This window comes from Eleginops maclovinus, chromosome 19, assembly GCF_036324505.1.
Source record: "Eleginops maclovinus isolate JMC-PN-2008 ecotype Puerto Natales chromosome 19, JC_Emac_rtc_rv5, whole genome shotgun sequence".
In the NCBI taxonomy this organism is placed as follows: domain Eukaryota; kingdom Metazoa; phylum Chordata; class Actinopteri; order Perciformes; family Eleginopidae; genus Eleginops; species Eleginops maclovinus.
Window position 1 is genome coordinate 11,326,795 of NC_086367.1, and position 17,827 is coordinate 11,344,621.

The window sequence follows — 17,827 nt, forward strand, 5'->3', positions numbered from 1 at the left end:
CTAATCAATATCTACATAACTTCAGGGTTGCAGTGCAAGTGAAATAGGAAAAATTGAGCATACCCCCGCGCTTTCCCATTTTTATGCTACCAACTACCGTTTGTATCTTTAGCTGTTAAAGTAAGATAGACATGAAAGTAGTATATTTTTGTCTTATAAATGTCAAAAAGGGAAATAAACTGAAAATAGTGCCCCAAATACTGTAATGTCATTTGGATGCATGGATGAATAGCTCACCACACCTTAACTATTCTACTATTTTGCTGTCCATTCAACTTAAATACGCTTTGTGAAAGTGCAGGTATGTGACTCCTTAACCATGATTTTGTGATGAGAGCAGAATATTCACGCTGCTATGGATCTTATTTTTACCACTATGGTTTACAGAGGGACCATTTTTCCTAACATAGACGCATGAATGCTCATACATGCATAGGTTAGCCTGGGTCTCGTTCAGACAAGGTCATGTTGTTGACGTAGGATTGTCAGAGGAGTCGGTGTTGGATGTCCCCACAGGTCCACAATAACAGCTCACTCAAAGCAGCTTTCCACCTAATCTCCTCTGTCACGGCGACATTAAAGTTGCATTGTTAGGAGGGAGAGCTCATGTGCCACTCAGCCCCGCCTCATTTGTAAATAGAAAGCTACTCATTTACTGTTTCTCCATGACGAGGACACCGCTTCTTGATTCTAATTTTGGCACCATTCATACCATTAACATAGCTTTGATCAAATATTGGATTCCTCTATTATATCTCCCACAATCATCATGAAGTATTTACCCAGGTATTTGTGCAGCAAATGTCTTGAAAACAAAAACACCCTGTGTGTCTTATCATCTGAGAAACCAATCTTTTATACTCTGGGATAAAAGCGAGCTCCACAGTAGGGGGACTTGTAAATTCACTGAAACAGTAGGGTACAAGGTACTGGCAAATCATTATGTCAAAAAGGAGTTGTTGCTTAGGGACTTAGGGAGACAGAAAGAAAAGGAATAGGCAGGCATGAAGGCAGATAAACATTGTTGCACATCAAAGCTTTGATAGGAGAATGACATCAGAAGATATGATCCTTTCAGCCACTGTGGAGAGACACGTATGCTGCCGGGGATCAACAAGATTAAAGCGGGCTCCAGAGTGAGTTATTGATTGATTCAGGTTGTTCTGCTGGATCTTTATCGTTTATAGTGATGCAAGCTAATTTGGCAAATAACAAATCAAATAAAAAAAGACAAGGGCAGTATTTAGCTAAATAAAGATAATCTATTAGTGTCAGTTCTGGAAACATCTATTGCCAAAAGCACACACCCTTTAGAGGGGAAAAAATAGAAGAACTTGCACTACGCAAAAAAGGCTGATCTTTTTTTCTCTAGCATATGGGTGCACAATTGGGTCAGAAGATAAGCAAGCCCCTGTGGACTGTGGACAGATGCAATCCATCCCTGGCTGTGTTGATGTCCTCTCCCATCTTGTCTCTCTCACAGGCATGTGGTGATCAGACAGTGACCTGTGCAGAAACTGCTATGCCTCCAGGATGCAGATGAGCAAAAAAAGATAGCAGTGCTTCCCTGACATCTGCTAACATTAGATAACTCTGAGTATTGTTTTCCAGAGAGGATGAGGCAAGGATGATCAAAACCCCCCCAAAAGATGGAGGGTAAAGCACCTTTTAAGTGTATTGAAAAACTATAATTTTCTTTTGGCTTAATGTTAAAGGTCAAGCTTTATTTCAGGTACTGATCAGTTGTAATGAGAAAGTTAATAATGCATAAGCTTGACATTACTTCTAATTGACTTTTGTGATTTAATCAATAAGACATCTTCAAAAATATAATCAATATGAATGGGCTTGTAAAGCACATTGCTGATATGCGAACCTGCACTTCTGTGTGAGTGTTAATGTGTGGATGTATCACATAAAAAACATGACGATGCTCTAAACTTTGTGTCGGTCAGCGATTCAACGGTAATGATGAGCCAGGTGTCTGTCCTTTGGCCAGCTGCCTGGAGATAGCATTAGATTAGACTGTCAGGCAGGGTGGAGGGGCGTGCAGGCAGACGTGACAGAGATTTCATGAAACACATCAATCATATCATTGGGATATAGCGCGGACATAGTCACAATATCCTTTCTGCGTTAGAGCTGCATTATGACAAATGTCAATTTGAAGGATACAAGGGAGTGTTGTCTTTCTACAGTGCACTAAGCAGCTTCCGCAAATGGCAAAGTGCAGCTCTTCAGAGGGTCTTTAAAACACATATTTATACATTATAATAATTGTATCTTTACTTTATTTATTACTTTATTATTCTCTATTTTGTGTCTTTATTTTGTCTTTCAGAAACACCTGTTCAAAATGCACTTACTCATTGTATTCCAGATAATCTAAAGCAAATACATTTGAAATAAATAAGCCCAGATGTTCCCAACATTTTTTGGCTTGTGACCCTTCAAACTAAAGCAAATTTAGATGTGAAATGAGCCTGAGAAAGCAAAATAAACAGTGTTTGTAGCATACATTTATTTTTTTAATTTACCTGTTTGTTATTCCTTCCACAACCCCTCATATTTTCTTTATTAGACTACAGAATATCTGACCGTTCTGAGTGAGTACCGTATCAAGAGCCAGCTTTGTCGTTTGACCTTGTGAACATAATCCAGAGCCATAAATTAAAAAGAGGGACCAATACCTTCCGTTGTGTTCTATAATTCAAAGTAATATATTGGCAGCAACTGGATTTATTAGTGCATCTCTGGTGTGATATGATGGGAGCTTATGGGACAGATCAGCAGCCATCATCTGCATTAAAACATAAACGGACTTTATAGCAATCCAGAATGCCAAGCGAATAACTCTCCAATCAGCACAATGCAGTATAAACACGTGCACTCGCACACAAACACCCATACAAATGTCCCAATAAAAAACATCTGTCACTTCAGTAGTCTGCTTATCTGGCCCAGCCATGTCATCGCTCTCCCATGAGAGCATAAAGGCAGCAGAGGCGTTTTATGCTCTGCAGATAAGTGGGCTGATATGCTGTTCAAACACTGTCTCTTCTTGCTTTTCCGTACAAACACACACAAAAGACATGCCATTGGAGGTAATTAATGGTTTGATATAACCACACAAAAGCAGGATTTGGCTTGACTGCCCGAACTAAACACCACCCTCACTTCCACCACCACCACCTACACACACACACTCCCTCCCTACCGCCTACACCTTCCTAAAAGAACCCCTAGAAGCCACCGAGCCACCTCCTTTTCAACCTCCTTCCCTCCCTATCCTTCCTCCCTCTCACACTCTGTGGTCTAAGCTGCATGCTCACAGTACCGAAACACGATGAACCATTCAGCCCTATGGGAATTTCTCCACCCAGCAAGCCAACGTCAGCTACATCTGTGTCTGTCAGCCAGAGTAGATGCAGCGGCAGCATCAGAGTGGCAGTAGCAGTCAGTGGACTCAGGCGTCAGGCAGTCTCTCACTGACGTTCTGCTTCAACTTGGCTGAGAAGCAGTTCATCAAGCTTAGCTCAGACCGGGAGAAAAAAAGTTCTCTTCTGTCCTCTTTCTTAGGATCCTGAGCAGATTCTAGTAATTTATGAATGACCAAGTAAGGATGCTGCGCAACTTGAGGATACTTTACTCATCCAGACAGTGGCTGGTGCCTGCGTTGAATGGCCAAGGGGAACGTGATGCTGTGCACCTTTTGAACAGGGTTTGACCGAATGCTACTGGCTGTCCACCCTCCTCCTGCTCTTCGTTCTCTTTTCTCCTCTCACAGTTCTACCCTGGACTCCTCTGGCATGCGAGGGTCAAGTCAGCAGGATTTCCCCATCCACCTCAATCCTCTCTCCAACTGTGTTGTGATCCTCAGTGCCACACTTGGTTTCCCAGGCAAAACAAAGGGATTAACCGTGAACTTTACTCTCACCAGGATACACAACCGCCCTTAAACAGAAGACTGGGAAACTGATGAAAGTCAACTGTGAGTATGTTCGTCTTTTTTCCCCCCTTCCCCCTTTACATCAGTGACTCGTTTCGCAGTCAGAGAATCGTGAGTGATTGAGCATGCACTTTTTGATTAATGCACAAAGGCATGACCTGGATTTCAGGGGAAACAGCGTCATGTGTGCACAAGTGCATGTCTGAGAGGTCTCAGCATGTATTTTTAATGTAGCCTTTTACCTTAATGAAGGCAACAGAGGATGTGCTGCCTGAAAGATGTGCGTGCATCTGTTCTTCTGGCAGACTTAATATAGAAAAGTGTAGTTATTAAATCACAAATTAGATAAATGTTAAAGCCCTTTAGCTTATTTCTGAAGGTATTGAGGAAATAATGTGTTTCCACAGACTGTAAGCCTCCCCATATAGCAGCATGTATATTTTATACCGTCATCCTTCTTCCACTTATTCCTATTTCATATCTTCTCCTAGCCTAAGTAGTATACATCACATTTTAAAGCACAATCCTATTTTAATCTACCATTTACTCCTATTTCCTGTCTCTTTTAACTCTTAAAAATATCTTATCAGTTCAAAATGTTAACCACATTTAATCTACTGGTTCTAATATTTTAAATTCCTATTTTTCCCAAAACAAAACAAAAATGTTTTTCAAAACCTAAAGCACATCGCTCTCACCTCATTTCCCCCTCTCTCTTTGATTAAGTGGAAACGACTAAACATGGGAGGATTAAGCAATGAAGCGTGATTTTAACGAGTCCATCCAGTCCCAAGAGATTTTGTGAGGCGCTACAACCAATGAACAAAGGTGCTGGGGTTCTTTTGGAATAAAAAGTAGCCGCCATAAAATGAAAGGGTTGGGTGGGTTCGGAAGAATTGTGACTGGATTGTAACGCAACTTGCATTGAATGGCAATTTGACCATAAAATGCATTTATTGTCACATTTTCAATGTGATATAGACATTGTCCTGCAGGGATATGCTACAGCACCAGATATGTGTTGATCAATTTCCCACATAGTATGCCAGTTATTCTAACTATATTATTAAACTGAAATAGTCGCTTAATCTTCATGTGTGTTTGAATCCAAGTGCTTTACTGCCAACCATAATTGAAAAAATAATATTTGAACAGCATGGAGGTTATTCCAACCATTACCTTTGTTTTTGCAGACATCATTATGGAGAAAATTGGGCGTGTTATGAGTTGGTAATATCAGAAAACCCAGAGGCTCAAAACAGAGAAAGACACTCATATTTAGGAAACTCTTCATTAAAGAAAATGCAAATGAGTTTATAGCCAGATCATTATCCAAACGATGGGTCATTAATGAAATGTTGTTGTTGCTCATAAAAATGAACTCCTCAAGGCATTAAGCAAAATCGTTTTGTGCCCTTCAGCTGCTGCAAGACCCACTGCAGGGTGTCCTTTAGCAGATCATAATATTCATCTAATTATCATTTCCCAGTGGAGAAGAAATGTTTTCCAAGTTTTTACTTATTTAAAACTCAGATTTATGTCCAAGTTGGGTACAATATTTAGACAATTTATAGACAAAAAGCAGAAAAGTACACATCGAGTACACATTTGTGTGCCACCAACAGTGACGCACTTATGAATATTTGAGGTTGCATGTTTAGAAGCCAGATCTTACATGTGAACATTTATAATCCTATTTCCTTCTCCTCCAATGCCTGATTCACAGAATGATTCAAGCATTTCTTGTGTCCTCATTCAGATAGCCACATATGCAGGAATCTTAACCATGGGTCAGTGCTGCTGACTACAGGATGCAAGAACTATTGTGCCAAAAAGCTCTGGGCTGATTTGCACGTCATACATAGATAGCTCTCCACGCAGACACACATGGTGTCCTTTGCCTCCTTTGCTTTGACTTGCATCTCTTTGGCTCTCTTCTTCTTCTCCTACTTCTTCTTCTTCTTCTTCTTCTTCTTCTTCTTCTTCTTCTTCTTCTTCTTCTTCTTCTTCTTCTTCTTCTTCTTCTTCTTCTTCTTCTTCTTCTTCTTCTTCTTCTTCTTCTTCTTCTTCTTCTTCTTCTTCTTCTTCTTCTTCTTCTTCTTCTTCTTCTTTTGGTCTCTCTTATCTTCTTTCCCTTTCTTTCACAAATGTCACACACAGGCGCTCTCTTTGCTTTCTTGTTTTCAACCAAAGGAGAGTGTAGAAAAAGGTTATGTGTGTCTTGAAGGCCTGGTGGGGGGCCGGTGTACGAAGCCACTGAGCAGCAGTACTGATGGCCAGGTGCCAGAGGACCTGCAGGAAGCCAACCTTCAACATGCCCACCTCTGCACTCAGTGTGAAGGCTCTGAACTGATTTGTGCTACCTGCCTCATGGACTGGACACTGTTAATCACTGGATCAATGACCATCACTTATGCATACAGAGCTAACACGATATTTCAGGAGGCAGACGAATATTGTAAGGGTGTACATAATGAGTTTTCTGGGCAAAAGTGATCCAAAGACCTTTGGCAGCACTATATGGCACAAATGACTCACGGGTATTTTATCCTCATACGCTGTTTAATCGAATCCCAACATAGGCGATGTGCTACGAATTCTGCAGCATTGTCTTTGCTTTTAAAACCTCCCCTTTTTGTCTGACCAGACAGCCAAACAAAGCCCATCCCCACCCTAGGATACATTTGATACCAAACTGCATCCCTGAAAAGTCCAACTAGAGGCCACAGTGGACCATATGCACTATTTATAGTAATGCAGCGTCCATATTTACCCCACACTCTGAGTGTACCATTAGGATACTTCCTGCCTCCATTTAGAAACTATTAGCAAGCTTGACTTGCCATACCTGTTGAGGTCAAGAGGTAGAATTATTTTCTATTTGTGTGAAGCTTAGCAACACAACAGTCTTCAGTGAGTCAGCAATTTCTCGGTTTCTCAAATTCCTTCTGCTATCATTATTTTAAAAAATGTTTGTGGCATCAAAATTATTCAGTGATGGTTCAGCCTTTTTGTCCTGAAAAAGGGAACATATGCCTGGACTCTTTTTATACCCACTGCTGTATTTGGGTGTAATTGCTACAACACTGCCTTACTGTGTGTGTCTTTACCGTTTATATTAATAACGACACACTTTAAAATAGTGGCTACACTGTATATCAAACTAAACTAATGGCTCTGTGAGGCTTCTCTTGAGGTTCAAGCTACATGCTTAACATCAGCATGCTAACGTCCACAGGCTAACATGCTCACAATTTTAATGCCAACAAGCAGATATTTACTATTTGACTATTTACAATAAGTGGAAGTTGTCTCCGGTGTTTTTCTTATAATAAAAAATTCAATAAATATCTTTACTAAATGTAATGTCAATTGATGCAATAGTTCCATATTTACCGAAGACTAAAGTGGTGGACCTTTCAGCCAAGGTAGCAACACCATTCTGGGAAAAACGATATCTTAACTTAAGAAACCAACACCATTTTAATTCATTATGACAACAATATGATTATGTGTGAATACCACGAAATAGCAGATAAGTCTGGTGATAGATTTATGGTGTCCAAACGAAACAGTGTAATGATGTTGGGAGTTTGAGTGATGTGATTTGAAATACCATTTTACAACAAGATGAGAAACGATACAAGTCCTGCAGGCGGACCCCCATGGTGACTGGAATGTTATTTGTGTGGGCTTCAGGCTGTTGGTAGCACTCTGCTAACCTGGCACTGTCAAACAAATGCCAATGAGTGAGGAAGTTATTTCTCACCGGATAGGGATGCTGTCCAAAAGCATTGCATTGTAGGTTAAAATTGAAAACAATTTTAGCAGCAGCTCTACAGAGAGCAGTTAGGACAGTGTTTCCTAGTACATGAGATATAAAAGATTAAGTGAAAAAAAAGAGCAGAATACTCAGAAGGCTTTGAGAAAATCGTATTTTTCACTTTTGCACACTTTATTTCTTTGTGTCATGATGAATGCAACAGCTAAACTGCTGGAAGAAAACATCATGACCCTATAACAGAGCCAGAGTTCCCTTTATTAACCTAAGTTCTTTGTTCTACAAAGTTGCCGACCTGGACCCATGGGTTTGAAAGAAACCCATGGGACACATTTTTATGGCTTGATGCCTTGGCTTTAATGACCTACAAATGCGTGATAGTGCCATGTGGTGCTTCTCTTGCATTGACAGTTTTAATATGTGGTGAAGAAGCATTATATCCCCTGGGTATGAGTATAATTCCAGTATTTGTAGCATTTAGATATGCTAATAATTATATTCTGTAGGGAAATAAAGATGGCAATTCAGACTATACAATGTTTAAGCTTGAGGCTAGTCTCTGTGCATACTATTCTACAGTGTCATTGCCTCACTCCTCTCCCAGGAAATACCTCAGCCAACTGGACATTACGGCATTGGTATTTTGAGCCGTGCCACTTGCTCTGCTTAAGATCTGTACATTTCAGTGCCATATTTTACAGCCCAGCATCTGCGCCGTGTGCAAAAGCTTTCAGCTATTAAAAAAACACTGGTACAGTTGAGGCATAAACACGGAGGCAGAGACTTTTAGTGGGGAGCATCAAAAAGGTTGACGTTTGGGTGAGATCAGATCCACAGAGAGAATCCTCAATGCTGTTTTTGAGTGTTGGTGCACAGGCAGAGACACAGCATTACATGACACCCCCAACCATCCCCACATAAGACCTGGAGTGTACAAGTGCTGCCATCAAAGGACTGTAAACCCCCAGCCACTATCGATTGGTGCGTCCAGCACACTAGGATAAAATGTGCATGCACCCCACTGTTCTAACCTGAGAGTGAAGGGGCCAATTGTGCTTTCATGTTAGCTTCTATGTGTGGAGGTTGTTGGCTGCCATCTAATGGTGCAGGGTGTTTAGTTTCATTTAAGTGATCTAACACCTTGATAGTATCAGACATTTTCACTGAGCATGAATGGGTGATGACAACCCAGTGTTGTCATCACCCATGACAACAATGCTTAATCAATGTGTGTTTACTTGTGATTTAAAAAAACCCAAAGATTTACATCAAGTAGTGAGTAGTTGTATACACATTCTTCTGTAATTATTTAAGATTCCTGGAGGTACCTGAAAATTATAAGTTCAAGTGTTGTTCTAAAGCGGGAAATGAAAACCTATGCTAACTGAAAATGCTTTTGTTGCTAATAAAGTCTAAAGTGCTGCAGCAAGGGGAATGTATTGCCTGACAGGAAATGCACAGGCTCTCCACTCAGAAAAGGTTTGCTCATTTGATTATTTTGTGCCATCACTCTTAAAAATTAAAGTAAACACTGCAGAAATAGTATGCATGGCTGACGGATTAGCTGGCAGTGAGTTTGAAACGTAGGCAGATATGTATGATTCACAAACCTCTAAATTGGCCACCAACTGCATTTGTGAGTTCAAACACATTGCATTACTCTTTTGATAGTATTGTCTCATTTAGAGTATACTAAAGTTGGTCTTATTTTCACACCTATATCCAAGTAAAGGTTTATGTATTCATATCTGATGCATTTATGCTGTTGTTATGTTAAGCTAGTAAGTGCAAAGGACACAAGGGTTTAAGGACCAAATCAAGCAAAATCATTATCATCATTTGTTTCGTCAAGTTATGTCCATTTTAGTGAACCACAAATTGAGTTTATGCACAAGCAGAACAGATTAAGAGCAAAGAACCCAATTATGCAATTGCCTGGATTTATTTGAATGTGCCACAGATGTTTGCCTAAAACACCATATGGGTATACTCACATGAGCTTGATATAGTTCTGTAAGTTGCATAAAGTACAATAGCTAAATGAAATTCCTTAACGATGAGAACAACAATTAATAGAGAAAACAATGCCTTCAATAACATTTAATATAATTATCCACAGTCAATGCTATCCATCTGTTAGGCATATATGACAAACTCAAACATTACGTCTCAAAAAGCAGAAAATATTAACCTTTCAATTTTCCTACTTCTTAGTAACTAGCCATGTGTAAATGTGTGATGCTCAACATGATGAATTGATGCCATCCAGTGGCTATAAATGGAACATCTCTGTCTGAATGGCTCCAGAATAACATTTAGCTTTCTTTTCTTAACAGGAGATCTTACTGAAAATGAAAAATTCAAACACTCTTGTTGAGTTTGGGTGCAAATAAACCAAAGAAGAAAATGGAAGGAGATAGCATGCCAAACTCAACTGTAAATACCACTACAATGGATATCCACCTGGTCACTCACAGTCTCTGGGAGGTGATTACCATTGCGACCGTGTCGGCTATAGTCAGCCTCATCACCATTGTGGGGAATGTCCTGGTGATGCTCTCCTTTAAGGTCAACAGCCAGCTGAAGACGGTGAATAATTACTACCTGCTGAGCCTGGCAGCTGCTGACCTCATCATAGGTGTTTTCTCCATGAACCTGTATACCTCGTATATACTGATGGGCTACTGGGCATTAGGGAACCTTGCTTGTGACCTGTGGTTGGCATTGGACTATGTAGCCAGCAATGCGTCTGTCATGAACCTGTTGGTAATCAGTTTCGACAGATATTTTTCCATTACCAGACCTCTGACCTACAGGGCCAAGCGGACTCCCAAACGGGCTGGCATCATGATAGGGTTGGCTTGGATGGTGTCACTTGTTCTGTGGGCCCCACCTATTCTCTGCTGGCAGTACTTTGTCGGAAAAAGGACTGTCGATGAGAAACAATGCCAGATCCAGTTTTTCTCAGAGCCTGTGATAACCTTTGGGACAGCAATTGCCGCCTTTTACATTCCTGTATCAGTCATGACAATTCTGTACTGTCGAATCTACAAAGAGACTGAGAAAAGGACCAAGGATTTGGCTGAGCTGCAGGGGATTAACTATCCCACAGAGCCTGGGGTCCCCCCGCCTCAGAAGACCATAGTCAGATCCTGTTTTAGCTGTAAATTAAGGTCGACGTCGCATGACAGGAATCAAGCTTCTTGGTCTTCTTCCAGCAGAAGCCATGCGGCCAAATCAGCAGCCACCACCAACGACGAGTGGTCCAAAGCTGGTCAGCTGACCACCTTCAACAGTTACGCTTCTTCAGAGGACGAGGACAGGCCAGTCTCACCAGGGGGCTTCCAGCCCTCCTTCAGGAACCAGGCTTGTGAGACCCTCAAGAGCGGAGTGGGCAGCGAGAGCGAGCAGCTCAGCAGCTATGAAGAGGATAGCTACTTTCAGTGTCCGCCCAAAAGCAACTCTCAGAAGAGCGGCAAGTGTGTGTCCTACAAATTTAAGCCTGTGGCCAAAGACACTGATGCTGAGAACCACATCAAAAATGGAGACACCAAAATGGAATCATCAACTTTCTCCTCGGCTGAGTCCATGAGCGTTCCATCCACCTCCTCGACGGCGAAGCCCATAGATGCCACGCTGAAGAACCAGATCACCAAGAGGAAGAGGATGGTGCTAATCAAGGAGAGGAAGGCAGCTCAGACTCTCAGTGCTATCTTGCTCGCCTTCATCCTAACATGGACGCCATATAACATCATGGTGCTTATTTCCACCTTCTGCTCAGACTGCATTCCCCTCTCACTCTGGCATCTTGGCTACTGGCTGTGCTACGTCAACAGTACTGTCAATCCCATGTGCTACGCCCTTTGTAACAAGACTTTTCAAAAGACCTTCCGTATGCTCTTACTTTGCCAGTGGAAGAAGAAAAGGATTGAGGAGAAACTTTACTGGTATGGACAAAACCCTGTGGTCAGCTCCAAACTGACGTGAACTATTTTTTATTCTAGGATAATGGCTGTTAGGTATATGTTTCTATTGTTAATGTAGGCTTCATGAACTTGAATTTTACCCAGTATCAAAAGTATAAACTGTATCAAGGATCTGGTACAATTCACAATGTTGCTCAGATCAGTTGTTCTGCTATAATGGATGTTTATAACTTTGGAAATGGAGGACATTATACAATTGTCCCAAAACAAACAATGATAGTGTAAATATATTCTAAAAATTAAAACAATACTAGCATTTTCCCTGGAAATTGATGCGCTTATGAAGGATATGCCATCAATTAATATAAAAATGATTTTACACACACCAATGTTGTATTCAAGATGCACAGTATAACATCTGTATCATTATCAAATTGCTCCAAACCTCTGATAACACTGCAAATTATTTTAAAATTCATAACACATGCAATTTTATTCTGTTGGAATTTACATTTTTTTATTTGTATTGAGAATGCACATTTTAATGTTGCTATTTTAACTTAAAGGACTAATACATGTTTTCCTAAGGTCAGAACCTGCCTGCATAATCAAGATTGTAACTTGATGATAATGATAAATCAAAGCCTTTTCACACGTGCCATTGTCCTTTGCGAGTAAGTGTTTATGAATTCAGCTTTGCTGTTTTCACATATGTCCTGCAAAATCTAAAAAATAAACGTCCATGACAAAAAACAATAAATAACCCCAAACCCGAACACATTTTCAAACTGAACATCTAATCCTTCTAAAACTACATGACAAACTTGCTCAACAATGTTTACAATGGGGCTGTTGTAGAGGATTTAAGAGTACACATTGTTTATTACAATTTGTTTATTTGTCATAATCCTCAGGATATTTTCTTTTCTTTTTTTAGCATTGAAATATAGTATTTTTCTTCCTCTCAATTAATGTAGCTTAGTAAATTTGTTATCATATCTTCATTGTACTTCTGGAAAACGTGTAATGTATTGTGGCAAATAAAATGCTATTTGTGAAATGTTCCTTCGTGTAAGCATTGGATCGGAGATGACGTGGGGAAAAATGTACATGTGTCATAAGCTATAATGTCATGAAACACTTTTTGTAAGTGTGATGAATCTGCACTTGCAATTTGGGGAATTATGAGACGTTTTGCTTCATGTATTGACATGGTGATCAATGGAGCTAGAGCTAAAATGTACTGCTTTTTTATACTGTGTTTCAATTTCGTGATTCTTATTTTGTTGTTTTCAGTATTTTGTGATCCTGTTCATGCATTTCTGAATAAAAAGTGGTAAATTGCATGTCCAGCTTAATGGCTATTCAAAGAAAATGACCTTAAAAAAAACAATAGTTGCCAAATCCTGGTTCCTCATAGCTCATCCTTCTTGCAGACTCCACTTTGAATCAGTTTAACTGTGTCTGAAGGTTTCACCATCATCCATGCATACTTGCACAGTCGCTCCTTATTGCAGTCCTTCTGCCAGTAGATAACATTCCTGCGATTGAGGTTAGCACCAGCACACGCATCATACCACCAACCTCCTCCTGGCACCCCCTGAAACTCCAGCTTAGCACAATTTTGAAAGTAGTTGTCATTGTCTCTGTCTTTAGTGGTGAACCTCTGGTTGTCATGCAGGTAGTTCTCTGTGTCCAGGGTCAGAGCGTCTATAGCTGAGCCCTGGAACAAGCCCAGCCTCAGCCTGTATGCTGATGATTCATTCTCCACCAGGAATGGATCATACTCCCCCGTCTTAGTGACGGCGTCTCGGTCCACTAGTTTTACTCCCAGTGTGTATCGCCCGGGGCCCCGGGTGAGCTGATGAATGTATTCATTGCCGAGCCAGTGATCACCAGTTACAGCCCCAAAGCCATTCTTGTATTCAGCCCAGGTACAATCAAAATCCACGCTGCTATTGACGGTGATATGCTGCACCACCGTCCAGCCTCCCTCCTCCATGGCACAGTAGGCCACGATTGGGAAGTCACCTGGTTGGATCAGGTAAACCCCGTCTCTGGCCTTGCCCGAAGAGGTCATCAGCATTTCATGGCAGTCTCTGGGCAGCACTGTTGGGTAAATTAACATATGAGTCATAAAATTATAGATTGAAAAATGCACTTGCATATCCTTTGATCACATTTCAATGTATGTGTCTGTGTCTTTTTGCATAACTTTGTGGAACTTTTGTGTCTCTTTATGTAATCATTTTTGTTTCTTTTTGATCTTCTAAGTCTTGTCCATATTGGTACTTTAAGTCTCTTTAAGTGGGGTTTGAAGGTGAAGGGCAAAGGGGGCTCCTTGAACTTTGAGTGCGTATTTGCTTTCTTGCAGAGGATTAGATGTGAAGATATAGAACTGAATTGCTTTAGCTGCTGATTAAGTTTTTTGTTACTACTGTTTTTGCTAAGAAGCTAACAGACTGCTTGATTTAGCTTCCGATTCATCATACACATTGGTCAAACTTCTAAATGTAGCTCTCTGCAAGACATTAAATAACAGCACTTTCTAAAAAATCGAAGTGTAAACTATTCATCTTTGCAACCACTATCTGAACAATGTGAGAATATTCATATCTAGCACTCCCGGTTCTATCGTAAAAAACAGTGCTGTTTCCCAATTCCTCCCAGGTAAACATACTAAACTTTGATCAATTGCGCAACTATTACAACTGTTTGTCTGTAAAACTATCTCACTAAGATATACAAATCACTTAACAGGACATAACACTTATCATGAATAAGTCACCAAGCAATTTTGGTCTTGAGGCTGGAATTTGACCCCCACTCTTGGGATAATCCACACTGATAATCTAAGATAAAAGTATTTACAATTTTAAAGCAATCACAGAACACACAAAGTGCACAGTGTACCTCTATCTATAACTTGTTTTGAATTTAAAATTACAAACAACAGCAAACTAAGTACATTACTGACATCAAATAGAAAAAAGAATTAAAAGTGAAAGTCTACACGAATAAATACCTCTCATTCCACCATTCAGGACCAAGTTGTGTTCATCGGGGGGAAGAAGATTTAGGTTCTCAGCTTGGAGGTGCTCCATGTCAACTCCAGTCACACTGAGCAGCAGCAGGGCTGCTGCCAGCCGCCAGCATCTCACACACTGCATCCTCCACTTTCCTTTGCTGTCAAACCAACAGTTAATGATACAGCAATGCAAGCTTCTCACTGATTTCAGTGCACTAAATAGAGAACACTAACAAATGTGCTGAAAAAAGCCTTACCTTCAAGGATGACCCCGTATAAGATATGTTCTCGTCTGTACCCAAATCTACTCCTACAACTCCACTGTTTTAATCTCCAATTGTTGAATGAGAAGCACCGGAATGCATGCAGGGCTGTCGGTTGCTGAGAGTTGACTGATTGCAGGTCCTTTCACACAGCCTTCTGCTGCCCAGTCACAGATGGACTTCAGCCTCAGGTTCACTTCCCAAAGACAACTACCAACCCTCCACTTATCTGTGTCATGTGAGATAAACTTACATGTAAATGGAGAGATATGATCTAAGTAAACACTTATCTCTGCTCTACTTAAATCACTTCAAGAACAAGTGAGGCTGAAGTTCAGAGTAGACTGAATCATAGGGATTCAACTAAAATGTGTTTTGTTAATCTGGAGTGCATTCCTCTAACTGTGATTTAACTTTAAAGTAAAGAACAGTGTTGTTATAGTACAGCAGCTGCAGTTTCAGAAGTAAATCACCTTCTCCCACTGAAGAAGGGGATTATTAGACTTTGCCTTGGTTGTAAATATCAATTTCAACTGCAACTTTGCATTTCAATTCCACATTTGATTTATCATCAATGGTTCAATCAAAGAAGACACAAACAACATATCAGTGAAACAATTTTACATTTAGGACAATCCGAGTTTCTTTGATAAACAGTGAATGATCCTTTCATTAATTATATAATAACAGGATCCTACTTTAACAATCAAGTTACATTTGCAACAGGATTACGTTTGTATTGCACATTCTCAGTATTTAAACTTTTCAAGTTCATCATCCAGTCGGTAAATACATCACTACAGATGTGAACTGAGAACAGGTACAGTACAAGCTATAAGGTACTTTTCCATAGAAACCACATTAACTCCTAATGATTCTGCTAAAAATTCATTGATTTTTTGATGAGGCTGCTACTGGAGAAAGGTATTTTGTATGTTTCCTTGTTGCCGTCAGGTTAGTTGGGACAGGAAGGAGTCAATGACCTTAGGGAGAAAGATCATGACGTAAGATTAAGACCTTTTTAGTATAAGAAAGTGGTATGGATTTTATTCATACATGCAATACTAACCTTTGCTAGATCTCCAGCAGGTCCTGGAATGGATTTCAGTAAAGGTTCCTGAAACCACAACTCCAATAACTGCTGATTAAAGGCCTGGAAATTTCTGAAACAAAGTAAAAAATGCTTTACCACAAAGCGTGTGTACTTTGATTTTGAAAATAGTGGCAATTTCTGTCTGTATGTATTATATATTTGATTTTATTAAGTGTGTCCTGATTTTTGTCTGCCTTGACAATTCGAAAGAATTTATGCAGATTTAATGAAGTATCATACAACTCATACAACCGCTTACTTATCCATTGGAGGCTTTGTTGATCCACTATAGCCACTTATTCTTAATTCCTCCCACCAGTTTTTCAAAACTGAATTAATCCACTTTAAACCAACTATGATATACCTGTGAGAAGAAAAGAAATATCTTAAGTATTATCATTTATTCTGTTATCCTAACACATACAGTCGGTTTCTGTACTGTATGTGTTCAATACGTTATATTCTGTAATTATTCAAATGCATTACGAAACTGATGAAAAGTTAATTTCAGCAGGAATACTCACTCTTCATATGGATTGGTTAGCACTTTCCTTACTAAAGGAAAGAGGTCAACACAACCGCCAATGGTTACCTTCTCGGAATTTTCCTCAATGCTGAAAAGAAAATTAGATTAGTAACATTAACTCAACTTGTAGGCAGTGACACTCCGACTTTTTCAATTATTAAGTCACCAACCTTTTGCTTATCAGTGGTAGAAAATCAACAAACACACCAATGTCTTGAATTCTATAAAGAAAAAAAGGGTGTAGGCGCTTTTGAAATTCGAGAGAAAATACTGCGTGTCACTTTGTGGAAACCAATTACACATTACATACCTTAGGAAATACATCAACAGCTCTCCAACATTTCTCTGCCATAGTGTTAAAGATACTTTCAGTCTCAGGTTTCTTCCAAAGAGCACCTCAGTCATTGTGCTATGATCCCTTGTAAGCTGAAAAACATTGTCAGGTTCAGATGGTTTTACCTGCATACTGTATTAGTAAAAAATAAAAGAATATTCAAAAAGCAAAAATGTAGCCCGAATTATGATAGTATTTCTAACCTCGGTGAGAGTACAGTAGTCGGCTTGTTCAGAACCAGTTCTACCAGTCTTTAGGTTATTATTGACATTGAGCGGGAACTCTGAAGGGTTCATGTCAAATGTCTCCTGTTGCACTTCCTGCCTGCAGGCTATGTCATTCTCCTTGTTTGCAGCATCATAAGTTTTCCCAGCCCCATGCTGCTTCCTCCGAGGCACCGTCAGATGATGAGTCTTCCTCTTACATGACACTACCCGCTTTACTCTCCCCAGGTTGCTGGAACGACACACTGGACTCCTGGATGGGGTGAAAAGTTAAATCTTTACATTGTCCCATCATGCATTTTCTGTAATGTAAGCAAAGGACATGCATGACTTACCTCTTTTTGTTGGATTCGTCATTTTTAGGGTTATCCATCTGAATGTAAAGATATTGCATGGTGATGCAAAACACAATTATAAGCAGCAAAAGAGGACCAGCATACAGAAATAAATGTGTGTATAACAATTTGTCATCCAGCTCACATTTCTTGTGTTTCTACCATGAGGATAAGTCACTCTGTAATGGGCTGCATCCTGTTTCTGGTCAAGATTGTGGTACTCTCCGTCTTCACTGTTAGAGTCCATTATACCTTAAGAAAGATAATCCCATTTTAAGCAGTTATATAAATTGTTACGCCTGATTAAAAAAAACCATCCAAGCACACAATCAGATTAACACTGAGGTTATCTCAACAGAAATATAATC

At 39.9% G+C, this 17,827-nt stretch overlaps 3 protein-coding genes across 7 annotated transcripts in view; 1 reads left to right on the forward strand and 2 right to left on the reverse strand.

The window, feature by feature from the left end:
• The first annotated feature begins 3,667 nt into the window (after positions 1–3,667).
• LOC134881347 (muscarinic acetylcholine receptor M5-like) lies at positions 3,668–13,247 on the forward strand. The gene is made up of 2 exons (XM_063908608.1): positions 3,668–3,991; positions 10,067–13,247. Exon 2 carries the CDS (start codon positions 10,137–10,139, stop codon positions 11,715–11,717), a length of 1,581 nt encoding a protein of 526 aa, XP_063764678.1. The 5' UTR covers positions 3,668–3,991; positions 10,067–10,136; the 3' UTR covers positions 11,718–13,247.
• zgc:194887 (uncharacterized protein LOC571819 homolog) lies at positions 12,062–15,370 on the reverse strand. The gene is made up of 3 exons (XM_063908617.1): positions 14,942–15,370; positions 14,682–14,842; positions 12,062–13,765 (listed from the first exon to the last, which is right to left on the reverse strand). Exons 2-3 carry the CDS (start codon positions 14,824–14,826, stop codon positions 13,071–13,073), a joined length of 840 nt encoding a protein of 279 aa, XP_063764687.1. The 5' UTR covers positions 14,827–14,842; positions 14,942–15,370; the 3' UTR covers positions 12,062–13,070.
• Positions 15,371–15,553: 183 nt separating this feature from the next.
• The window catches only part of LOC134881349 (KATNB1-like protein 1), a 49,115-nt gene continuing 46,841 nt past the window's right edge, over positions 15,554–17,827 (reverse strand). For all 5 annotated transcript variants that reach the window (XM_063908616.1, XM_063908614.1, XM_063908613.1 and 2 more), the window contains exons 2-10: positions 17,605–17,711; positions 17,460–17,497; positions 17,104–17,377; positions 16,877–16,992; positions 16,737–16,787; positions 16,565–16,654; positions 16,300–16,404; positions 16,017–16,110; positions 15,554–15,930 (exon numbers count right to left, since the gene is read on the reverse strand). In XM_063908616.1, the coding sequence (XP_063764686.1) occupies positions 15,898–15,930; positions 16,017–16,110; positions 16,300–16,404; positions 16,565–16,654; positions 16,737–16,787; positions 16,877–16,992; positions 17,104–17,377; positions 17,460–17,497; positions 17,605–17,706 (903 nt within the window). In that variant the 5' untranslated portion in view covers positions 17,707–17,711 and the 3' untranslated portion in view covers positions 15,554–15,897. The remainder of the gene's footprint in view (positions 15,931–16,016; positions 16,111–16,299; positions 16,405–16,564; positions 16,655–16,736; positions 16,788–16,876; positions 16,993–17,103; positions 17,378–17,459; positions 17,498–17,604; positions 17,712–17,827) is intronic.

What these genes read in the sequence shown, in the direction of transcription:
- LOC134881347 (XM_063908608.1), top strand. Translation starts at nt 10,137, where the DNA reads ATGGAAGGAGATAGCATGCCAAACTCAACTGTAAATACCACTACAATG.
- zgc:194887 (XM_063908617.1), bottom strand. Translation starts at nt 14,826, where the DNA reads ATGCAGTGTGTGAGATGCTGGCGGCTGGCAGCAGCCCTGCTGCTGCTC. An exon ending in CCTGAATGGTGGAATGAGAG is followed by an intron (nt 13,766 to 14,681) that starts GTATTTATTCGT and finishes TTTACCCAACAG; the next exon opens with TGCTGCCCAGAGACTGCCAT.